This window comes from Triturus cristatus, chromosome 3_2 (genome assembly GCF_964204655.1).
Source record: "Triturus cristatus chromosome 3_2, aTriCri1.1, whole genome shotgun sequence".
Taxonomy (NCBI): domain Eukaryota; kingdom Metazoa; phylum Chordata; class Amphibia; order Caudata; family Salamandridae; genus Triturus; species Triturus cristatus.
This window is the reverse complement of record NC_140584.1, coordinates 438,246,971-438,273,221: the sequence shown is the minus strand read 5'-3', so window position 1 is coordinate 438,273,221 and position 26,251 is coordinate 438,246,971. Positions and strand designations below refer to the sequence as shown.

Below are 26,251 nucleotides of genomic sequence, written 5' to 3'. Positions count from 1 at the left end.
GCAGGAAGGTGTCTCTTACTGCACGAAAACAATAGCGCTTACAAAGCAGGCACCCTTGCATCATGGTGCACGGGTGCCTGCGTTGGCGCTAGGTAGCACATTGTGCGACTGTGCAGGAAAAAGACAGACATTTGCAGAATAATGGTAAGTAACATGCAGTCCAGCTCTTTCCCTATCTGCACCACAGCGCAGCAAGGTGACTTGTTGCACTGCATGCATTTTTGATAAATGTGCCCCTTTATACCTTAACTGTTTTGCATCATGGTTGCTGTTTTTGTTATCACTCGGCAACTCTTGTGGGGTTAATCCTTATGCTCAGCCAGGATATCAAAACGAGAGCAAAAGCCGTATTTGCAAGCCTTTGAATATATTTGTGTGTTGTGGAAGCTTGGCCAAGGTACCTTTAGCTTTCACCTTCCGTTTGTATGCCAGCATATGCATAGGTGTCTATATAGTGGAAACCTAGCTACAAGGACCCATACTGAACATTGACGCATCACGGTGCCAGAACTGGGAGGGGAATCAATTTAAAATCATATACATAATGGTGAAAGGAGTCCTCACTTTGCATCTAGATGGAGGTGACTTTGGCCCTTACTCGTTCAGTAGATACTACTTGAAGATGTTTTCTGAACTGTAGGACGCAGGGGCATTGAGTGCATGTGTTGGAGGATGTTGATCCATATTCTAAGAGCACAGATGGAGAAACACTTCTTTCTGTGTTTTTGTTTTCTTCAGCAGTACTTCATTTGTCTCTTGAGAGGCTTCCGCGCACCAAATCAATTGCTATCTAGACAGGTATATATGTCACATTTTTTGATCAATTTAGTAGCTATGCACGGTCTAAAGCTCTGGCTTCGAAAGCAATAATCATAAAATAGAGAAATTGACTCAGGTTAAAGTGGACCTTCCCTAGAAAGTGATATAGGGCCTATTTACGAGTTTGGTGGTCCATAGGACCGGCAAATTCGTGGTGGAGGTGCGGTGATGGTCGGCTACTGCCGTACCAGCACTCCGACTGCTGTATTACGAGTACGATGGTTGGACCTCCATGGGACCGCTGCAACCGTCAGGGACACACAATCCCTGGCAATGGTGCGGTGGTCAAGAGGCCGCAATATACTTGGTGATGCCACTGTGGCACCGCCAAGCATATTTCAGGTTTCCTCACCGCCATCCGTCTCATGGTGGTTCTCACGTCATGCAATTGCAGGCGATGGGGAAACAAAGGGTCTTGCCTCTGTGCATGGTGGTGCATGCAAGGGGGCACATGTTGTGACCGCTGTGTGCATGCACCCCTGTTCCTACATTGCATGGGCTGCACAGTCCATGCCATGTAGGAACGTGCATTGGCAGTCCTGCGGCAGTGCAGTTTAAGGCTCACATATGAGCCAATGTACTGCACCACAGCGGGACAGCCACGCCGCCTCTATTTCAGTGCATGTGGTTAAAAGAATTGGATATTTAACTGAGACAGCCCATCTTCTTAAAAAAGTGAAGTGTTGGAATATCGATTTAGAATACTTAATAGCCTTGCTGGATCTCACCTAATATGCTAAAATGTCTTAACATGAAAAAATCAACATGCACTGAAATAGGGAAAATATAATGAATGTAAGACATATTACCCAAATAAAGAGTCAAATGGGATAAGTCTGTGATGACTTCCTAGAATGGACTAAATGTTGACTTAACCAATACAAGGACAAACCTGGTCTATTATAGAGGGATTCTACTTTTGTCTTATATTATAAATGTTCAGTAAGACCACCCTTGATTCTTGCATGAATCAAAACACTGAGCCTACAGGAGAATTATCAGTATATCACTTACTTGGTTTAGAAAACTCTTATTTCATACACATATTTCAAAATTAGTGTTTTCATTTTCTGTGGATCAGTGGAAGCCTCAGCATATTTTGTGGAGCTGCTCGAATTGATGGTTCGACAGCACATGCAATTTAGATTTTGACTGGAGTGCAAGACTGGAACAGGTGAAGAAGTTACCATTGTAGATACCAAACTGAAAACATTAAAAAATATTTTTTGAGTTAGAAATGGCCATAACAGCTAAACGTATTGGTTTTCAAACAGCAGAGCACCAAAGATTGACATAATGATATGTAAAAGAATCCCACAGAATGCAATGTCCCTAAAATATCCCTGTTGATCACACATTACCCCACAGAGCACTGACTGACATCAACATTCCATGGGTAATTGATTTACTTGAAACAGACACCAAGGAATGGAGACAAGGCCTTGAATCACATAAGGAAAACATACGGACCCAAACATATCTCCATGCACTACAGAATAGCCCCTGCCAGAGCCCCAAAGAGCACAGGTTAACACTTTTGGAAACCAACAACCATCAGAGTGCCAGCAAAGCACATACTGACCCAAGCAAAACGCAACGAGCACACCTAAACCACATTACTATAGTCATAGAATATAGGCTACCTACCTACCACAACCCAAGAAGCTCAGAATTACCTAAAACAGACAACAAGGACAACATGCTGACCCCAAACACAAACCAACAAGTACAGACCAATGCCTACCTGAACCGAAGGAGAACTGGCAATCCCTATTGGAACCACAAAATCACATATTTAATCCAATTACAAGTCTAACAAGCATAGGTTGACTCCAATAAGAACCTAATAGAGCTAACATGGAACTATCAGAAGAAGTAGAGAATAAACAAACTTTTTTAGAACTCACCTGTGTGGATTTAGACATCTTTAAAAAGCAAGAGAACAGTGTTACTGTTAAAAGACCCAAACGTTCCACACAGATCCCTACCAGAACAAAGGCAGCACAGGCTGAACCCAATGAGCCCCTTACATAGCACTAACCGATCAATTTTAGAACACCAAACAGCATAGATTGACCTCTGTCAGGACTCCAGTGAACAGAGGCTGACCACAGTGCCCTACAATGGTCCATAAAAGAACCCCAAGGAAGGTTGACAGATCCCTCTCACAGCCGGGGCAATGGACAACCTCTATCAGAATCCCAGAAGTCACACTGGTCTAATCAGAACCATTAGCAATCACAGTGAGGCCCACTTAGAACCCTCAAAAATCACAAATGATACCTATCGGATACTGTAAAAAACCACACTGACTCATTCAAACCAGAGTGCAGGGTGAGCACATAAACCCCTACCAGAATCACCTAAACGGGGTCCTACCAGAACCACAAGGAACACAGACTAACCAACATCATAAACTCAAGAAACACAGACCACCCCAATCGAATCCTGATAACAAAATCCCTGAAATAACAGCCAAGATTAAAACTAACCATTAGCAGAATAACATAACAAAGAATACTAAAGTACCTTTAATCTGATTGAGACTAGGGAGGGAAGGTCACAAACGAGGACAAAACAGTGAATATTATATATTTTAAATGATCCATACTGGACAGCAGTGCAAAAATGTATATTTTATTTGAATTCAAAAATTTTAAAATAGCTTTCAAATTCAAAGAAAGTAAAAGGCTGGACACAACAAAGAGCTTTGTATACAGAGACATAAATAAACTGTATATATTGCAGACAAGCCAAGTGCGTGTATATTTACATATGTACAGCTATCTTTTTTTTATGTAAACCATATCTGTACATTTCTTTTTACATTTACAAAAAAGAGCTTGATTCCACCTACCATTTACTACAATAATGGGAAAAAACTTTACATTATGTTTATTTTTCGTTACTGTACAAATTGTCTCTTCAAAAAAATATATCTCTGTACAAAAAAAAGAGTTTTTTTCTTTTTTTTAACATAATGCAAGTTTCATGGGCACAGTAATGAAAATATGTCAGAGTTTGTTATATTTTTCCAGCTCACTGGGAAGGAAAGAAAGGGATGGAATAAGAAGAGGGCTAGACGGGCCTCTTAGACATAGAGGGCAGAAGTAAAACCTCTGTAAAGATGAAAGAAGCAACAACACACTTTATAACATACATAGACACTTCCTTTTACAATGTGGTTTTAACCTTGTTTTCCTAATGTTTAGTGTGAACATGTTTCCGAGGAAGATGTTCTGCCCACAGATTGAGATCATTTCATTTCAATTTAATGGCATCAGATGCATATGGTTCATTACAGCTTGGGTTGCAAACATTTAGTGGTGAACAGTGTGTTCGTTTGGGATCTCAGTGCAGATTATTAGAATAAATGTCTGTATTTTAACAGCTGCATACATTTTATTGTGGACATATCTCAAATAAGAAAGATGCATTATTTTGCTATTGATTCTTTTGATATATGTGTTTTCGGGTGTGTGTAATATTGTTAAGGGTATTAGGTTGTAATCATATAATTAAGCATTTTGTCTATATATTTCTTAACATAATACAATTAAAGGAAGCAATGTGTTCTTCATAAACGCAATGTTCAATACTGGAACTCAAAATCAAAATGGATTGACTATAGTGAAGTTGAATGTCTTTGGGCAATACATTCAGACTGAGCAGCTCAAACTCAAATTACATTTCAAAAGAAGCAAATTTAAACCTTCAAAACCAAAATATTGATGTAAAAAATAAAACAAACAGAGACTATGTTAAGAACTAAAATTAAATAACCATGAAGCAAGGGTATTCAAGTAAAAATTTACTCTAAATACCAAAGCTCAAAACATAACATATTTATAAATACAATAATTTTATGGTTGAAATGACTGAAATTAATACATTTTAAAATTGAACTACTTGATGTGAAATTGTAAAAATTATAATTGCTAGAGAGTAAAATTGAGCTGACATTCTTATGGGAAATAGATTTTAGTAAAATGTATCGCCCTCATTTCACTTCTTGGCCAATCACAAAACAAGACTACCAATCAAGTAATAACCACAAAGATTATTTTGTATTTTGCAATAGATGATACTTCCCCTGCTCTTGCTAAGTTAAATGCTATGAGGAAAAAAATGCATATCTGCTTTTTGCTTACATCATGTAAATTAATGTTATGGTAGAATCTATCCATTAATCTGTCCATATTTGCATAGCTGCCTAAACTGTTCAGACTAAATTTAAAAGTGGTCTGAATCATCTGTTTACATAGAGGAGAGAAGAGCAAGAGAATAGGAACTGTACATACTGTCTAACATTAAAAGCCATCTTCTAAAACGTTAAGGCTGTTAAGAGCTACAAAATCCACTCTATTGAGGGGTTTAAAGTACAACCTTTTTTTAAAGCTGAAACTTTGTCTTTAGCTTTCAGGAGCTTTTCCTGATGGAAATCCTTGATAAAAATAAGTTTGATAGGGCAGTTTTGCAGTCTTTTTAGAAATAAATTGGATTTCTATCTCAACGCTCCACCTTTTTAGGGACCATTTTAGGTTTATTCAAGTAAGGAATCTTCAGTATTAAATACAATTTGTAATTTATTTTTATTGTTACGAGGGCTCCTGCACACTATATATTCTTTCCCAATGTCTTCGTTCAAGGACATTTCTTTTATGATTTTAACAGTGTGGTCAATATATTTGCACATTTATGTCTTTAAGGGTATAGAAAACTAACTGAACTTAATTCAATAGCACCTTATATGACAGTCAACCTGTCAGTACTAGTAGAGAACAGCGTTTGATGTCGTTCTACACCACTTGATACCAGAGAAGATGAACAACTTAGGAATCCTTTCCAGATTCATTCTGGCGCCTGTCAGGTCATTCAAGCATGGACTCTGTAAGACTTAATTTACATTCCGGACATAATAGTTCTACCAACCAGTGAATACATTGTTTTCACATTCATCAGTGGGTGTAAATGTAGTTCTATTTAAATCTAGTACTTGCAAATGTAAATGCAAGAGCGCAGTACATCAGTGGGGTGATGCCATATAAACTGGCCAAGTGTATCAAACCACATCTTGTATGGCTGCACATTTGGGTCAGGTCTCTGGAAAACTGATCCACAGAGAAGTGACTCAAAGTGTAATAGTTTAAGGCACTTCTCCACCCTGTTTTTCACTCAAACATGTCTTCTCTGTTTGTCTCTCTTCCACTTGTTTGAGCCAGGGTCAGAATGCTGAAGTAAGTTTCATTCTGTTTTTCTCCCTGAATCTTTCTTGTTAAAGGACTTCCTGCTGTATCCATGTGTCTCAGTTTATCTCTGTCTGTTTCTCCATATATTAGGCTCAATATAATATGCTCTGTCTCAACTTCTCTTTTTGAACAGTAGGAGAACCAGTGGTCCTTGGCCTGAGAATGAAGTGTTCCAGCACCATTTCCTCATACTTTTCAATTCAAATCAGGACAATATTTTTATACCACATTTTGGTGTTTGTTATTAAGCTTCTGCAAAGCATTGCGTTTTGCTTTTAATATTAAAGTCCCTACTATTCTCCAAAATCGTCTGGATGGTGGTGTTTAAAGGGATGAAGGTAGTTTCTTAGAGTATGTTGCAGTTAGTTTGTGATGGATCCTATACTATCGAACTAGAGAAGGGTTAATCAGTCCTCCTGATTTCCGTGCCAGCCTGTTTCCTGCTCAGTTAATTATGATGGACACGCTATGACCCGAGTTGGACACAGATCACTAATGCAATGCCACCCAGTCTGAACTGGCGCTACAGAGAGCATGAGTTGGTAACCACAACACAAACTTGAGAAATCAATATAAAATACTCATGACTCTTGACATGGCCCACGTGTCAGTGGAGGCAGGTTTTACTGAGAATGGGCTCTTCACTCTTTCTTAAGCCTATATCAGTCAGAGACATTCAGACCCAGAGCTGAAGGGAATCTCATTCAGAGACAATCAGACCCAGAGCTGGAGGAAATCCCATTACTAACCTAAACAAAGCTTTAATACCAGAAACAAATTGTACAGAGTGACTGAATTTAGGGAGCTAGTCTGATCAAATCCAGAATATATCCTTACCCCAAAATTATTTTTACTAAACTTTGAAAGCATAATTTCTAAATACATAGGTTACAAATAAATATATTTTACAGGATGTTCTGATGGGAAAAAATAAAATATGCCAATACTTAAGAGTCTGGCGCAGTACTAGGGAGTAATAACTTTATGAAAAAAATGTGTGCTCCTTTCTCGGAATTAGACTACCTAGGTTCATCCTGTGTCTGGTAAGGCCATTCTAGACCAGATAAAAACATGGCACCACAACTCCCCTAAAGGCTGTTTTCATCATTCCGCTGGCACACTGGGTTTTTTGCCACTATGCCATGGTGAAAATATAGATCTGCAAAAATATGGAATCCTACATATGGGTAAGTATGAACTTATTCTTACGTCCATATCAATTCACCTTGCAATAAAGTGGTATTCAATATTGTGGATTTGTTATTTTTCTGGTCAATATTTTGACCACAATGTATAGTGATATACCATTTTCAGTGTGTGAACACTTTTTTGATTATCCTACAAAGTAATACTTTTTCTAGCAATAAATATTGCGTTAGCTTTTTCTAAAATCTCCCACTATCTTCAGGATAAGATCTCCCAGTAGTTTCAGGATGAGGGAACTGAAGCAAAAAAATTATATCTTGATCTGCTGAAGGTAATAAAGACAATTTGTTCAAATGTGGAAGTTGTAATTAAAATGCAAAATTCCAGACCACGTTGCTTTCTGTAAAGGCAGGTAGGGCCCCCATCCAACTGCAAAGATCTCTCATCATAGACATATACATTTGAAGACTCCATTACTCAACTGATAGGTGTGTACCACCACATGCCCATTGCAGAGAAGGGTGCTTGAATCCTATATATACAAATTAGTTCCCCTTCAGAAATCTTTAGCATTTTTCCAAAAATAAGTTAACTAGAATTTCGACCACCACTAGTAAATGACTTCTACTTCGGCCATGGCAATTACCTCTACTTGTCATACTTGGGTTTGGTAGGTATAATATAGTAACACTATCCCTCTCCAAATCGTAATGTAATGGAAAAAGTTTGAGTTACTCTTAAATTGAGATAATGATAATTTTCAATGTAATGGTTGAAATAATGGTGTTGGTGTGATAGGGATGCACCATCCATGAACAATATTTGGGTGAAAATGTGTATTCAGTATTTTAGATCGCGTGTTTTATGTTCCACAAATTCATCCTAGTTAGTTGCCCTTTTTTGAGCATTTTGTGGCCTTTTCACAATCATGTGTACAGTGTGCAAGTTTTGTTGATGAAACGCTAAGTCGATGCTGTTTCATCTTTATAGAGATTGCCTTGATGAAAGCTGGGGTGGAGGAGTGGGTAGGTCAGACAGGGAGAGACCTGGATCTCGATAGTTCCTCTGATAACATAAATTCTTTCAATATATATTTATATGTAAAAAAACAATACAGTCACTGGGCTGATACACCACTTCCAGCCAGCATGGAGCGTTGTGTAGGAAAAGCACTTTTTGGATCTTGTTCTGTAGAAAAAAATAAAATATATATCCACTCCCAGCACATCCTGCAGTTTTCACACTCAATAAAAACATGCGTGCACATACGCCAATGCACGCCACACGATCCATCTTGCAAAGTTTGTTGGTTGAATGTTTCATTTTCCCCCATGTGGTTGGATGTCCGTCCTGCAAAGCACACGTTGATAATTGTGATTCTGTTTGTTTTTTTAAAATACATATAGATTTTTTCTTGTACTGTAATAGCGACTGAAGAAGCACCTGCTTTCCTTGAAATTAACCATACATCCGTCAAGCCAAGAATTGCCCCATCCCCTTTCAAAGGCACCGGAAAAGGGATACCAGTTTGCTGCCTCCTGCCAGTTCATACTTTAGCCAGATCCGAAATGTCAGGTAGCTCTACTGCAGTGAGGAAGGGGGAGCAGACACGGTGCCGACTCTGGTTGCCCCAGTGGCCCACTGGACAAAGAGGCTTTGGCAGAGCGGACTGCGGGCTCGTCGGAGCTTGTGACTTGTAGATGTGCTTTTTCTTAAGCAACAGAACTTCGTCGCAGACTGAAGCCTTTCTACTTGTCTTGGATTTAGTTTGGAGGAAAGCGAAATGGATGCCGGGTGTTGAGGTTGGACACGATGTCAGCAGGACGCCCGCCTCTGAGAGTTCCTGAACACTGCAACTGTAAAGACATAGAGGGAGGATTAGCTTTTCTTTCAGACTCATTGAACACTGTTGATCTTTGATCTTTGTTATACGGTGCTCTCTGGGACACAAACTTTCTGCATGACACTTGTGTTAATTATAGTATTAAAAATAACAATACCAGTAAAAATGTCATGTTCTATTCCTCAATGTTTACATCAAGCAAAAAGTGATGCTGTTTCAAGTTGGGGGTACATTAGTTTCCTTGCCATTAATATAAACACTTGATTTTTCTTTGTTAAACATCTCCTCTGGTTGACAACCTGCGGCATTACTTTGTGGGCTCCAACATTCACAGCAGGAACACTTACACTGACAGGTTTTCTGCTCTGAGCCCTCTGATAAACTTTGAAATCCCTTTGCACTAATGACTGGAGTGGTTACTGATGGGGATTTTTTAAGTGAGAAGTAATGTTACTGAACACATGCTGCAGACAGATACACCAATAAGTCGTTTTAAACTTTGAGTGAATAATCTATGCACTGGAAAGGTCATGCGGTCTACAAATACCCATTAAAACGAGTTACAAATAGCTGGACAAATCACTATTCAAAGAGCTGACACTATTAAAATGACTATTAAGATCTCAATAAGTTGCCAACTTCCAGGGGGCATCTACATTTATCAAGACAGAGTATGTATATGTTTATCCGAGGAGTTATCCAGGAGAGAGGACATAATGTCTTGCATAGCACAGCTCAACCAAGAAACAGGAGACATTGTCCACTTTGGACATGTAGCGTTTTTTCCACTTCTTTAGTCAAAAATCCTTCATTGTTTATCGTCATTTATAAAGTTACATAAAAACATATTCATATCCACAGAGGTAACTGTTTATCCTTTTATTCACATTTATAAGGTTATCACTTAAACATTCGTTCATTTAATATTTTTGAATAACCATAGCTATTTTATTCTATCATAAATATATCCAAGCAGGCAATTTATCTGCCACTGCAAATATCATTTTATCAACAGCAGGATTTTATTTTAAAATGCTAGGGATCAATTTTCGCAAAATGTATCTTAAGTCTGCATTAGTGAAACATTGTAAGTGTAAAAGACTAGGTGCATCTTTATCACAGTAATTCCACTTGAGGTGTTTTTCGTTTTTTAATAAGTAACACACTTTGGAAGAAGTATGAAATTAGTGGTTCAGCACTCAATATTAGTAATAAAGTAAGGCGAAATACACTTGTTTGGGAAACGTCAGCATAGCGCTATCACAGCAGGCAGTCAAAAATTGACAAGTACTAGCACCTTCCCCTGCTTTGGGGTGGTCTTTGCTGCGAACGGCTCATGGACTGAGCATATGGCTCACTCCAGGAGCAAGTTCTCAAAGGCCATCAATACAATCCTTAGCCTTCCTCGCCCAAAGTGCACAGGTGCTATTTTAGCTATTTTAATTTTTTTTAAATCACAATGTGTTCCAGTAGCTACGTATGGAGCTGAGAATTGGGGTAATGCCAACAGCTCCTGTATTCAGCAGGACGAGAACAGGTTTTGCACGAAGCTGCTGGGCGTCCCAATCTCTACCCCACTATATATTTGCCACAGGGAACTTAATCTAAATTATATCAAAGATTCTATAAGTGCCCGCCCTGCTCTCTTTTGGTTATCGGTCTGGAAGAATCAGGCTGCTTCTTTAACTAGAGAGATTATCAGCGACTGTGTCAAATGTGAGAAAGGGATGGATATCCCTTGGCTGTCTGGAGTTTACCAAAGTCTATGTAGCATTAATAAAGGTTGCATCTTTTTAAATTCCAGTACAGCTGAAACACTGCATAAAAATGAGCTCAGAAGTGCACTTTATCTATTATACAATACAGAAAGGATTGGTATGGAATCTGAAAAATCTCTTGCCTCTAGCTATATGACTATAGAACAGCATAGGCATCCCCTACCTATCTATCTCACAGTACCTATGAGTCACTGGGAAAGGAGCCTTTTATTTCGCCTAAGAGCAGGAACTGTTAAATTATAGTTATGTTTTCCTCTTGGCTACCATTCCTATCTTGACCATGTACCCTGTCCATGTGATGGTGTGAGCGGCCAAACTACTATACATTTTCTGTTTCTTTGTAAATACTATTTAAAGCACACCAAGTGGCTTTTAATTCCATTTTTCAAAAAGAAAAGGCCTATTAGCCTGGATAATGCTTATTTGTGGTTACTCCCTCTGGCCAATGAAGAGTCGGTCTTCTGCACAAGCACGTTTCTGAGAATTGCCACCCGAGCACGCAAGATGATGTCCAACCACTGAGCTCTTATATTTATGTATGAATACTCTGTATAAACTTATGTATGAACCGGTATTTTATATAATTATAAACTGTCTATTGTTAATGAATTTTATTATTACTCTCCATTTGTCAAATAATTTGTTATGCTGTTGTGCTTTTATAGATTCCAAGTTATCCGAATAAAGTTTCTGAACTGACTACAGTTGCTTTATGCATGGATTACTGTATAGAATATAGCACCGGTATTCATGACAATTTGTTGCTGAACCACAAAAGATGCATATGAAGGTTTCTTCTTTCAATAAATCTTATTCGTCTTTATCTTCTAAAAACCACGTCAATGAACAGTAGCCAGCGCGTTTCGTCCAACAAGGACTTCTTCAGGGCTCTGAATTATACGTCAACGTCATTAATTCATCTGAATTCGACGAATTTAAAAGTATAGTAAAGATTTCTGTTTGCAAGTATCAAAATTGAGAGTACGTTATCCCCTCCAAAATACCAGCGTGGCGTCTGCTTCAATAGAGGAACACTTTGGAAGAAGATCTGTCTCTAGGTAAAAATTATGGGTTTGATTACATTGTGAGTCGGAAAGCCGGTCAGAGGTTTTCCAACTCACATTGAAGGTTTCACTTTCGACTGCCGCATTACAATGCTGGCGGTCGAAAGTGAAACCGGCTGTTCATTCTGGCTGGATTCCGACAGGCTCAAGGGCCCTTCATTGGGATCACAATGTCGTTCTCCAACATGCTTTTCATGTCAGGATTTCTGACATGGAAAGCCAGTCGGAAAATGACTTTAGGGGCCCCCTAGAAAGGCCCCGTTCTCCCAGCAGCCTCCAGTTGCTGGCAGACGTGGCCCCTGTGGAGCCCCCCTGCTGCCATGTGGTGTAGGGATTAACAGAAACTCCCATTTCTCTGTGGGAGCTTATGCTATAGCCGGTTTATGGCCGCAGCACAAGCTCCCATAGGGAAATGGAAGTATGCGATTGCACCGTTCGTAATAGTGGTGTCGAGACCGACGACTGGAGGTCGATCAGTTCTGACACTGAAACGGTGTCGCCACCCGTCTTTGTAATCAGGCCCAAAATGTTCGTGAAACAACATGCCACATCGGTGGCTTTAAAAATTGATGTTAATATTTTATTTTTTATTTTATATTTTATCACTGTTCTAGTTTGAACAGGGATTTGAAGGAAGAATTAAAAAGTAAACCAAGGAATAGAGAAAAAATCTGTATTCTCCGGAAGAGCTATAAGCAAGCTCTAAAGTCATGAAAAATTGAAATTAGGGAGAATGCTTGGAAAAATCTGATCCAAGCAGCCAAGACTAAGAACTCTATCCTCTTCTGGAAAACTATAGGCCAGCCCCTGTTTAAAGATGTTTCATGTGCAAAGGTTGATATACTAGTTATGCCAGACGAATGGTTAACTCACTTTGAAAATATTTTTAATCCCTCACAAAAGTCTATGGAAATTGACAAAACTCGCTACATTACTTTAATAAATACTTCCAAGATAGAAATAATTACTACAGAAGAGATAAAAACAGCTCTAAAAAACTAGCGCAAGTGGGAAGGCTGCAGGACTGGATGGGGTTCCTATTTTTTTTTTAAAGCATAGTATAGATTTCTGGTCCTCTATTTTAGTTAACCCGTTCAATGCTATTATAAATGGGGTGCTACCAGTAACTTGGGCTGAAAGTGTGATTGTACCTATTTTTAAAAAAGGCGACAGAGGTAGCGCAAAATGCTACCGACCAATTTCCCTTCTTGATTCCACTTCTAAACTAATGGGCAGAGTTTTGTTAGCTAGGTTGGAATGTTGGATAAAAGAGAAAAACATCTTAACCGACGCCCAGTATGGTTTTAGAAGGGGTATTGGAACGATTGAGCAGTGCGTAAACCTCAAGCTGCTAATAGGGAAATACACACTTGCCAAAGAAGGTCTACTTCATCTCTGCTTTGTCGACCTCTCCAGTGCATTTGACTTGGTAAACCATTCCAAGTTATAGCAAATATTAGCAGAGATGGGTGCCCCATGTGATATTATAAATTTCCTATCACAGATATATGCCCATCTAACGTCATAAATACGCTATGGCCAGAAGGGGGAATGCACTACGCACTTTAGAGTAACTAGAGGACTTAGACAAGGCTGCGTCTTTGCCCCTCTCTTATGTTCTCTTTATATTAACGGTATTGATTTTTTACTACAGAACTTGAAAGCTGAGCAGTGCGTAAACCTCGAGCTGCTTATAGGGAAATACACACTTGCCAAAGAAGGTCTACTTCATCTCTGCTTTGTCGACCTTTCCAGTGCATTTTACCTGGTAAACCATTCCAAGTTATGGCAAACATTAGCAGAGATGGGTGCCCCGCGTGATATTATAAATTTCCTATCACAGATATATGCCCATCTAACCTCACAAATACGCTATGGCCAGAAGGGGGAATGCACTACGGACTTTAGAGTAACTAGAGGACTTAGACAAGGCTGCGTCCTTGCTCCTCTCTTATTTTCTCTTTATATTAATGGTATTGATTTTTTACTACAGAACTTGAAAGCTGAGGCCCCTGTTGTTGGTAAACGTGTCACCCCAGTTTTATTATATGCAGATGATGCAGTCCTAAAATCTAGGACTGCAAATGGCCTCCAACTCCTGATAGATAATTTTACAAACTTCGTGACCAAAAAAGACTTGAAAATAAACTTGAGCAAACAACTAGTCATGACATGTGGGAAAATGAAAACAAAGAGCAGAACCCATAATGCTGGGGGAACACCCAAGGAAGGAAATCTACTTTTTCTTATCTGGGGTTACTTTTTAATGGCAAAGGACCGTGGACTGCACATGTAAATTCCTGTAAATTAAAGTTTGTAAGATCAAGCGAGGCTATTTTTAGATTCTCTCTGAAAATAGGCAATAAGCCAATACATGAGATCTAAAAGTTTTATGGGAGCAAGTGCATTACAGGGGTTTGCTATGGTGAAGCACTATGGGGTATGGCAGATATTTCTCCATTACAGACCCTTGAGAATACATTTTTGAGAAGGGGTTTGTCGGTCCCAAACTCAACAGCTACCTATATAGCTCACAAGGAGCTAGATGCACCATATATGAGTGACTTGATCAATGTGGCTGCCCTCATAGTGTGGCATCGAATATGGATAAAAGATGAAGCTCACTTTACCAAAGACATAATCTTGGATTGCCTTAAATTATATTATTATAGGAATATACCATGGTTGCATTATATTTGTAGACTTTTAACTGAGTGCAACATGGTAACTAATTTTAAAGATCCAGAGAGCATCCAGACTTATAGTAAAACGGAGCTCAAGAGGAGATTCCTGAAATCAAGTGAGAACAAGAGGGTAGCTGAACTCAGTACAAAACTAGGTGTTAGATCTTATTGCGAAGGACCGATTTCTTTTGGCACACAACCATATCTCATTTTTACAAGAAATGTACAGCATAGATTTTATTTAACAAGACTAAGGTTGAGTACGCTCCACTTCCAAGTAGCTTTCCCTGAGATGGGCAAGTGGAGCCTAAACTAACCCAGGTGCCCGTGTGATGGTAAAATCCCCCAGAGTACTTATACTTATCTGTGATTTCTACAGGGACATTAGAAAACTAATTTTACGACCACTTTTTAATACCAATAAGTTGTATTCTTATAAATCTGCCTTTTATTATGTTTGTAATCTGGAAAATGCAACGATATGTAATGCGGTCATCCTTTTTATTCAGATGGCAATTAAACGAAGAAAGTATCTTACATATTTGGATATGCTGAATTATGAAATTGAATAGATTGCATCTTAATATATACATTTTATTATTACATATTCTGATACATAGTTTGTAATTATAAAAAGCTGCTATTTGAGGTTTATATTATTTTGTAAGGATCAATTTATGACATCTCTGTCGATCTTTAGTGCATACTGTAAACATTTGCAAATATCTAAACAAGTTTCGCTTACGCTTGTGAGGAAAAGAGTTCCTGTGAAAATGTATGATACGAAAATGTATTTTTAAAATTTATGATGAAACGTTTTTACTGTAGAATGCTTTTATGGTTATATTTTTATAAACCGAATAAAGCTTGATTGAATTTGAGTTGTTCACTACTCAGCAGGTTCAATAAAACAGAGAAGGATAACTACAGAATGAAAAAAGGAGGTAATCTCTGCCTGGATAGCCCTGAGCAAAAATAAAAAAGGAGGTTCAATCTCCTCCCCCTGTACAGCCCTGCAACACTTGATAACTGTTAATTTAATTCAAATATTTCATTTTCTTAGCCCCAAACATATGTTTTGCTCTTTGGTGGAGCACAGTAGTTATTGAGCACGGCACTTGTTTGCAGCATAGTACCCAAACACCAGCATCTTCTTAACTGTCCAACAAACAGCACGTTAATACCCTGTAATGCTTACTCTGTCTCCACATAGCATAATGCACTAAAGTTTTCTGCACAACTGTATTGTCCTATGATGATACATCATTAGGAAATGGGCTATAGCTATTTCTAGATTTACTCCTTTTAAAATAAATGCTAAAGTATACTTGCAACAAAGTACTGTTTTGCTCTTCCCAGCATAAAGTAGGAGTTACTTACCTTCGGTAACAAAGTATTTGGTAGAGATGTTGTCTAGCCGCAGATCCCTTAACTTAGAATATCCCCAGGCATCAGACTGGATCCGGAAAATATTTGCAGCAGCACCTCTGCGTGCCAGGGGACGGCCCCACACGACCCCGCCCTGACGTCATCCACGTATGTGACGTCAGCGAGGTCATATAAGTCCCTTCTGGCGTGCTGACATCCGTTTTCTTCTGAGAAACCTTTCCGCGGCACAACGCGGAGCCACCAACAACAAACTGTGAAAGTATGGGAACAGTGTGCGAGAGATGAAAATCCACAAATAAAGAAGGAGGATGGTGGAAAACACCATCTAAAAGACAGAATTAGATACTGCCTACGTATAAGTGGAAACTGTGAGAAAGAGCCCCCCAAGTTAAGTGAAGACCCCTCCCTGAGTGCAACCAGGGAAGAACATCTCAACAGACAGAAATAGACTGATAGTGCCATGTAGAACTGTGCCGTCTAGTAATAACGGAACACAGACAGAACAACAGTCCACTGTAGGAAGGTATGAAAATGCTGGCTTTCCCTATAAGGACGGAGGTTGTAAACAGAGCCCAACTGACCCTCAAGAGGATGTCCACGAGGTGACCAGGACTCCGAGTTAGTAGAGAACACGGAAGGAAGGGATGGTAACTGGAGAGGAAAACGAATCTCCTTGTGAATCAAAAGGCACCATATCACAGGAAAGAAGCCCCTCAGCAGAAGTTAACTGTATATGAAAACACTCCGGGGAGTGCAACAATCCGAACCCCCTTGAGAGATAACCCAATGGTAACTGAAGAGGCCAGTGGAGAACACCACTCGACAAGGTCCTCGCAGAACCGGGAGGCTGGGTGGGCGTTAAGGAATCTGCGACTAGACAATGTCTCTACCAGATACATCGTTACCGAAGGTAAGTAACTCGTACATCTGATAGAGACATCTAGCCGCAGATTTCTTAACTTAGAATAGATACCACAGCCATACCCCAAAAGGGGGGTGGGTCTGCGAGAGAACAACAGAAAGCGCCAAACATCCAATCCAGCAACAGAGTGACGGATAAAAGGGGAAAAGCTGTGGCGGAACAGCCAGACAGCAACCCAAGCAGCTCGAAAGAGCAGAAATAACAGGAGAGAAGATATCCTAAAAACGCCAGAATGGCGCCACACCACACCCATATAAAAATGACAGGTAGAACGGCATGAGCTCTATACCAGAGCAAAGAAAGAGAGAGAGAGAGAGAGAGAGAGCGAGAGAGGGAGAGAGCGAGAGAGACAGAGAGAGGAGGAAGGACCACTCTCCGCTTAATGGCATCCGAGGAGTATACTAACCCAAGCTCGAAATGAACTTGAAGAGATGCAACCAGCCTAACAGACTAGCCTATAGAAGGTAGTCGAAGGAGCCGGTGTCAAGAGCCCAAAGGCAAGAGCTAGAACCTGAGAAATGCGTTGAAGATAGCGGGCGGGACAGAACACATGCCAAGTGCAAACACAATCCCAAAAAAGGGTAATTAGAGGCAATTAGCATCAATTCTAAACCCGCCGAAGTAGGTAGAAATATGCAGCAGGCAAACAGCCATAGAGACCCTAAAGTGGCTTACACAAGAAGCATAAGAATGCCCAACCGGGCAATATGAAGCCAAAGTGAGAAACAACCCACAATAGAGCTGTCCCACAGGCGTAGCTTTAATAATAGTATGTGAAAATGTGGTAAAAGGGCATAGCCGAAGGAAATGGCCTAAAAACGCCAAGTTAACAAATGGTGAGAAGAGTCTCAGAATCAGAGACCAACACTCCAGAAAAGACACATACAGTGTCGAACACCAAAAAAGGGAGCATATGTCAAATTGGGAAATTACCCCAGTAAGCATAAGCAAGAAGGAACCTATGGGCAACTTGCAACAACCTAGAAAAACTCACCCACACATGGAGATATTGGTCCGGACCTTACAGCCTCAAAAGACGTGGCGACGTAGGAAGAGGAATACCAAGGCAACCGGCAAGTACACAGAATGTTTAAACATATAATTATGTAGAGACAGAGCTAGCCAGGAGCAAGAACATGCCCATACCGGATCATACCTAGCTCAGTATGGGCAGGTAGGAGCCGTTGTTGAAGAGGAGACCATGAAACCTCCCAAGGAGGTGGATGACCATGGCGTAAGCAGATGGCCCAAGAAAAAAACATAGAAAACCGTACAACGGACCACCAGGCGACGCATGGAAAGATAAGCAAAGCTATATAATAGCATACAATTACCCCACATCGAGTATGCATACCCCAAACAATGGGGAACACCTCTTAGGGCATTAAGCCTAGCTAAAAGAGCACAGCAACAAACTGAACACGTGAACGTGAGTTCCGAGCCGTATGACATTACCGAGCTGAGCCACCGGCTCAATACCACAGTCAGACGACCAGACACAGCAACCTGTGGAACACGTGCACAGCAGGCCAACAGGCAGCTCAAAGCAAAACGCATCCAAGGGATGCCAATAAAAGGGTAATCACCCCTGACCACAGAAAAAGAAGACGTAAGGCTCACCGCCCATGTTAAACACAGAGCACATCTAAAGTATGCGAAATGAAAAGCACCACCATGGAAGATAGGCCTAAGAAGGTCTAAGTAGGAGGAGGAAAGCCCGCAAGGAGCTGGTGAACCGCTGACTCAGCGTGAGCATCAAACAGCAAGACCCCATCAAAGGGTAAATCAACCAGTCGCTCCCAGAAATTTTCAGGGAAGATGCTATCTCGCAACCAAGCGTGACGCCTTAAGGCAACAGAGCCTGTCATAGCTCGGCCCAAAGAATCCGCAGTATCTAAGGCTGAGTGGATTGTGAAATCGGCAAGGTCGCGGCCATCCCGGCAGAGGCGAAGGAGATCAACGCGAGCACCTTCAGAGGTGGCAGAAAGCAAAGACTCTGCAGAGTCCCACAGGGCAGAGGTAGGCCGAGCCAAAATACACACTGTATTTAAGGACCGTAGGGCCGCACTAGTGGATGCAAAGATGTTCCTACCCCATGACTCAAGCCATCTGGACTCCAGAGAAGGAGGAAGTGTTAGAGGGGGCAGGGAAGGGAAGGCAGTCTGCAACACAAACCCCTGCACATCAGGGTGCACAAAAAGACAAACAGGATCATGCGGAGCTGGACGGTGGCGGTGCAAAACTGAACGAGCCACCGGGTCACCTGCAGCAGGCCGGACCCAGGTACCCAAAAGGGTATCCTAAAGGGAAGCCTCAAAGGGCAGAAGCGGCTCCACATTCCCGGACCCACGGTGAAGGACCTCAAGCAAGGGGTCCACAGACAAGGGGGCAGAAGGGGGTTGCATGTTTAAAATGCGGGTGGCCAATGAGACCACTCTCAAAAAAGCCGCACCAGCCTCGGACAGCAACTCATCAGTGGGGGAGGGTTGTAAGCTGACCCTCCCAAGACACTGAGGGTGCGACCAATGCCCCACGTAAGGGAGCCCCATTGAAGAATGAGGATCCTGATGGGGCTCCTGGGGAGGCAAAGAGCCTGCTGGATCTGGGAGCTCCTGAGGAGGCTCCACAAATTCCAAGGGGGGCACTGGCAACAATACCTCCGGCGATGCCAGGCAAGAGGGCGGCGCCGAACTGTCGCCAGAGGCCTCTAGAGAAGAGTCCACAACTTGGCGTCGACACCGACCGTGTTTCGTCAGTGTTTCGTCAGTCGCCTCCTCGGCTGCATCCGGCACCGAAACTATGACAAGCTCCCCTTCCGAAGAAGGAGAAGGCTCCGGAGCCGGCGAGGCAAGCTTTCGGCACTGCCCCAGTGCTGACTCCACCTCATCCATGACAATCTCCAACTACGGAGAAAGAAGCGGAGGCGGAGTCGAAGAGGCGAGCCTCTGGCGCTGGTACGGCGCCGACCCCCAGCTCCGGACAGGCGACCGCCTGCCCAGGGTGTGCTCAAGGCAGGGCTCTGAGCACCGGCAACCACCTGCGGAGACACAGGGAGCCCATGGGTCGTAGAGGGGGACCCAGGTGGGCCGCGCCCTAACAACTCCACGTAGACCGTAGAGGGAGACCCAACCTGGCCGCGCCCTAACGGCACCACATCTCTGATGTTCCTGGGGGACAAAGGCTCAATTGGCGCCGGGGGCAAACCCGCCGGCAAGTCCGTCGGAGATCCCACAAGAAGCGGAGGCCCCAAGGACACCCCAGGAACAGGAGAGGACCCAAGGGAAGCCTGCAGAGCCGCGGCATATGCCTCCATCTGGGCCCGAGTCGCCCCCACACCCGGAAAGGGCGGATAGAGAAGGGGCGACTGTCGGGAGTGCATGTCCAGAATGTTCTCGGAAACAGTGCCCCTGACAACAGAAGAAGGGAGGTCGAAGACCTTGACGACAAGCGCCTTGACTTACCAAGTGGCGAACGACGGCCCCGGACTCCAGAGGGTGAACGACGGCGGAACCGGACAGTAGAGGGACCTGCCATTCATGAAGAGGCCAGGGGGTGAGACGACTCAGACCGGGACAGCCGTGCCGAGAGAAGCTTCATACAGCGCTCCCGCCGAGACTTCGGCTTCAGGTGTTGACAGACTTTGCAGTCCGTGGAGTCATGGTGCTCGCCCAGACACCGCATACAAATAAGATGCGGGTCCATCGCAGACATCTGCCGCGAACAGGAGTTACAAGTTTTAAAGCCCGAAGGCATCGCACACTGTTCCTGACAGGAAGCGTCGACAAGGAGGCCTGAAAACAGGCCAGAGGAACCGCTCACTCCGGATCCGCGTTGCACACGGAAAAGAAGGAAAATGACATCAGCGAGCTGGAAGGGACTCATATAACCTCGCTGACATCAGGTACGTGGATGACGTCAGGGCAGGGCTGTATGGCACCGTCCCCTGGTGCGCAGAGGTGCTACTGCAAAAAATATCCGGATCCGGTCTGTCGCCTGGGGATATTCTAAGTTAAGGAATCTGCGGCTAGATGTCTCTATCAAATCTATATATCACACACATAGGGAGCCATACTGTTATGCTACTTTGTAGGACTTGGCCCTTTCTGGCTAAAGTCCCTAAACATTTTGCTTTCCCCCTAGATCTTTTTTCTGACATGGTGTTGCCAACTTAGATGCTTTGGGCACTTTGCTACTGCTAAACAGCAAGTGCTCTCTGTATAAAGTATAATGATAATTGGTTGTCCATGATTGGTATGTCTGCCTTACTAGTAAAGTCCCTAGTAAAGGGCACTATGTGTTCTAGGGCTGGTACTGCAAATGCTACTAGTGGGCCTGCAGCAGTATTTGTGCCGCCCACACAAGTAGCCTTAAAAGGGGAACTGGACAGGGTGCAGTGCATGTGAAAGGTAGGACATGTACTAAGGTGTGTGCCATGTCCTGACAGTGAAATCATCTCCATTTTGTTTTTCACTGTTGAAAGGCCATCTTGCCCATAGGATAGAATGGGAAGGCTGTGTAATATGTAGGTGAAGAGGCCTGGGTTGCTGCTATAAAACAATTGTCCCATCTCCTGCTGAGTGATTGAGAATCCAGACCCCCGACTAATCAAAGGAAGAAAGGTGTCACTGGCAGGGAGGCACACAGAAATGGTTTGAACAGGGGTCAGTGCCCCCTGAACAAAAGAACTTCAAAGCCACTGAGGGGTATAACTATGAGAGCTGAAGCCCCTGAACTTTGGAGAATGGCTTGATCAAGTGTGAACAAGACTGGAGCTACTTCATGGTAAAGAGGACCCTTGCCAAGGAAGAAACAACTGAAGAAACTGAAGGATAGGACTGACCCTTGCTGTGTGTTCTTGGGCTGGCCTGCAGTTTGCTGTTTTAACCAAGGAAAGGCTAAAGGGACTTTGCTGTGTGCTGTGTCCCCCTGCTTGAAAGGACTTTGCTGTGTCCTGAAGTAACTTATCCCCAAGAGCCCGAGGTGCGCTGGCTCCCTGTTTCGGAAACACAGGAACACAAAGGTTTCCATGAGAGTCTCAGCAGCGCTGTGTGAGCTTGCTTGTTGCAGCATGAGACCCTCGTAAGGCATGCTCTGTGATCGTGAGCACCTGGAGTCCAAACAAGGATCAGCGACGCGGTGTGCGTGTGCTTTGTGCAGCCCGAACCCCTTTGTGAGGATTGTCCAGTGATCGTGTGCACCAGAATCCAAGTGAGTCTCATTGACGCTGTGTGCGAGTGCGTTGTGCACCGTGAGACCTTTGTGAGGATTTGCCTTGTTATCGTGTGCACTGGAATCCAAGTGAGTCTAATCAACGCTGTGTGCGGGTGTGTTGTACACTGTGAGACCTTCGTGAGGACTTGCCTTGTTATCGTGTGCACCGGAGTTAAAGTGAGTCTCAGGGATGCTGTGTGCATGATCTTCGTGCAGCCTAAGACCTGTGTGTGGAGTGCCCAGTGATCGTGCACCCGAAGCTTAAGGAAGACTCTGCGACGCTGTGTGCGTGTGCTCTGTGGCAGCCTGAGATCTTCGTAACAGTAGCAGCCTGGACTGGCAGTCCCAGAGGAGCTGAGTTGCCGACCCAAACCCGCTGTTGCCAATACACAAAGTTGCATTGGAGGCCCAGCCACTGGACGAGGAGAGGAGAGTGAGTTTGCACTCGCCCCCACCCCCAGGTACCGTGTGTCCACTCCTGGGGAGGAGCGCAGGCTCGGAGGGAGACACTCCCGGCCTCTCTCTCGTGTCCTTCAGCTCGTATCGCAGCCCATATTGCCAAGGAAGTGACAGTACAGGGGCCGGAGTGCAGAGCTGCACTTTTGATTACATCCTGCCCATGTTGGGGGCAACTGTTGAGAGGCTGACTGCAAGTCAGAAGGAGAGGCGGAGAGACTGCCTAAGGCACAGTGATCAGTGCCTGAGTGTATTACGCATTATTCCATTTCTGCATAACGAAGTACATGACTGTCGTATTACACATTGCATCATTTCTGCATAACGGAGTACCTGATTAGAGAATTACTCATTGCATTATTCCTGCTTAACGAACTTCCTTATTAGTGTATGACGCATGGCATTTTATCTGCATAACGAACTACCTGATTGTTGTATGACGCATTGCATTGTTTCTGCATAACAAACTACCTGATTAGCGTATTGCGCATTGCATTATTCCTGCATAACGAAATACCCGATTAGTGCATCATGCATTGCCTTATTTCTGCATAACGACATACCTGGTGGTTGTATTATGGATTGCATTATTTTACCTTGCAAAGTGCCTGATTGTTGCGTAACGCCGTACAGTATTTTTACATTGCAAAAGTACCTGATTCTAGCATTACGAACTGTATAACATGATGTTGAGATTACAGTAGACTGTTTAGAAGTGCTCATTAATATCGCCAGAACTTACAAGTGCTGGCTGGCCTAACAACCGGCCAGAAGGACTATTACAAATACGCATTTGTTGGATTTATATCGTATGGTCTTACTGTATATCTTTTTATATAAAGTTTATACTCGTTTTTATAAAACTCGTGTGGAGTCTATTTGTGGTATCATTATTGGGTTGTTGTGAGCGTGGTTGCAAATACTTTTGCCTTGAAGATAAGCATGGCTGCTCGTGCCAAGCTACCAATGGGGTGAGCGGGGCTAACTAAGAAGGTGACCTTCCTTTCCCTGACTTTGGAACACGGGTCTCTACTTGGCCTAAGGTACCTACCTCAGCCAACCAGGCATCCTGGGTTTAACATTTCAGTTTTATTTTCTCCCCTCAGTTATCCACCATAAAGATGTACTCAATAAATGCTATCTTCCTCGTGGCGGAAGTGCTGTTAAATGGCACAGACTAGGCAACACAAACATTTTAAGAGTGCCAGATACTCTTTACATCCCACATTGTGAACAAACATTCACAAAAACACCTACCATACATCTTAACAGTGTCCACGGTGGCGGCTCTCTTCACAGCAGTGAAGTTTGTTGAGTGGACGCCATGCTTAAAGTGCCTGGTTGGCAGATATTTTTGTTTTCAATAACCAAAATCCCCAAGTAATGGCTCTGACATGCAGGGAACTGTCTCCTGCACATGGGGGTCATTATTCCTTTAACATACCTGTTTTCACCATAGATTGTGTAACTGTGGAATGACTGTCATAGTGACCTGGTTTCTCTTTGCAGACAGGTTTCCAAACCATATCGAGCGGGGGGACATGAATTTGCCATAGCCCCACCAATTTACACTGAGACTGACGCTCAACCAATCTCCAAATTAAGCGATAAATAGTTCAAATGGTACATTATGAATAAAACAACCCTTCAGCCACTAATCCATTCTTTAGGAATACCAGGATCCTTCACTTATTTAACATATACTGCAAGAGTGACATGCTGCTCTCTACACCCCTCCGATACTATTACACACAGATGTAACACATTTTGGGTGAATGCTTTACTTCTTTTCCTCACCAGAGCCGTGTCACTGAGCGTCCTCACAAACAACTTACCAAATATGGGGCGAATGCTATACAGCTGTGCACACAGTGCTGACTGTAAACTCTGTCTCATTAGCCACGATTTCCGTGGGTTGTACATTCCGGTCATACATTGGATTTTCAAACGTGGCTCTTCCATTCGTGTTCTCATGGCCGACAAAGCCATTAAATGGAACCTTCGGTCTCCTTCTGGAAGAGAAGCAGGACACCCTTGTTACCATCGGTGGCATCAGCAAGGCAACTCAGAGGTGGAACCTGGAACCCCACTTGGCTTTGGTCTTATGCTCAACCAGGGGGCACAAAGTCAGACATTTTGCAATTTTGTGACTTTTAATGAGTCTAGAACAGCATTTGCTCTCAAGGCATGGATCTCAGAAGCTAAAAATAGTCCTAGCCTTCCAGTTATTCTGAAAAGACCTGCTGATCAGGCTTCCATGCTGTAAGCAATTGCAAAGATAGATTTAAAGTATAAATGGTACAGATCTCCATGTTAATCAGCAGCCCAGAAATTCTAAACCTTTACTGTAGGGCTGGGCATTTCTTTACCCAAGGGTTCTGCAATTGTAACATCTGCTTGGGGTGCCCCCATTTTGACATATACATTTGCAGTGGGTATTTTATGACATATGAAATCCACCCCGCCTCATATGAAGTCATACATTTCATTGGGGTGCCAAGGAATGAGTGAAACAATAGTGAAGGGGCGTTATGAAAGGGGATTGCCAAAAGGGGGAGCAATAATGGTACAGTTTGGCTGAAATAAGGTATTAAAGGTAGGAAGTAGAAAAGAGAGCGAAGAAGAAAAAAGAGAGAGAGAGGAGAGAGAGCGAGAGAGACAGGATGAATGTATATAGAATTGATACAGAAAAATTAAAGGAGAATGAGGAACGAACATGAGGAACATAAATGAGAGTTGTTAGACCTGGCATCATTGGGGCGGGTCTCCCTTCCTCTTTTCGCTTCCTTTCTTTTATGTCGGTTGGATTTAGATGCTCTGGGCTCTGTGCCACTGCTAATCAGTGCCACAGCGCGAATGTTCCCTGTTAGAAGATGACTGTATGAATTGTGATAACCATAATTGGCTTGTTTGGTTTACCTGTCAGTCCCTAGTATAAGTGCACTGTGTGTGCCCAGGGCTGGTAGACCAAATACTGCTGGTGGGTCTGCAGCGCTAATAGGCCAGAATGGGGGGGCTGAGTATTACATTCCATAATCCTACCTGCCCCCAGGAACCTGATAGGGAATTCAAATTTGATATGTTTAAGCTCAGGACATTGAGATACATATTTTAGTAAGGATCATTTGCATATCCAGTGTTCAAAAATGCCTCTTCTAGAAACGAGGTATTTTCTTGCCTAAGCTTTCCTGTAGGCTTTGCTAGTATGTGTATTGGCCATCTGGCTTTGGAGCAGCAGGGTCATCTGGGTCAGACCTGGCTGGAGAGAGAGATCGGCATTCAGAGCATGGGGAGGGGTGACTCTTTGATCTGAGCAGGGCCGTGCCTGGCAAGGTGAATGATGGCTCCACCTCCCACTGGGCGTCTGATAGCAGACCCCCTGACTCTCAAAGGGCAGGATGTCGCCTCATAAACCAAGTGCTCCCCGACCCCACTAAACTGGTTCTGGCTGGATTCAGTGATTTGTGACTTTAGAGAACAAAGACTTTTTAGGTATAAAACGCTGCACTGAAACCTTTTTCAAGTGTGTTCCTTCTGGATGTCAAGACGAAACTCTGTCTGAGTGAACAGAAAGGACTTTGAAACTTTCAACAAGCTTGCAGAAGAAACTACCCGAGGGCCTGAATTGAGAGCGCCTCCTGCTGAAGTCTCAGGGACATTAGACTTCACCCCGTTAGCCGTCTGAATTCC

At 42.8% G+C, this 26,251-nt stretch overlaps 1 protein-coding gene across 1 annotated transcript in view; it reads right to left on the bottom strand.

Annotated features, from left to right (window-relative positions):
• Positions 1–3,516: 3,516 nt before the first annotated feature.
• CSMD2 (CUB and Sushi multiple domains 2) overlaps positions 3,517–26,251 on the bottom strand; it is a 1,634,099-nt gene continuing 1,611,364 nt past the window's right edge. Inside the window, exons 70-71 of the mRNA XM_085648024.1 lie at positions 24,397–24,573; positions 3,517–9,070 (exon numbers count right to left, since the gene is read on the bottom strand). Coding sequence (XP_085504150.1) covers positions 24,414–24,573 — 160 coding nt within the window. The 3' untranslated portion in view covers positions 3,517–9,070; positions 24,397–24,413. The remainder of the gene's footprint in view (positions 9,071–24,396; positions 24,574–26,251) is intronic.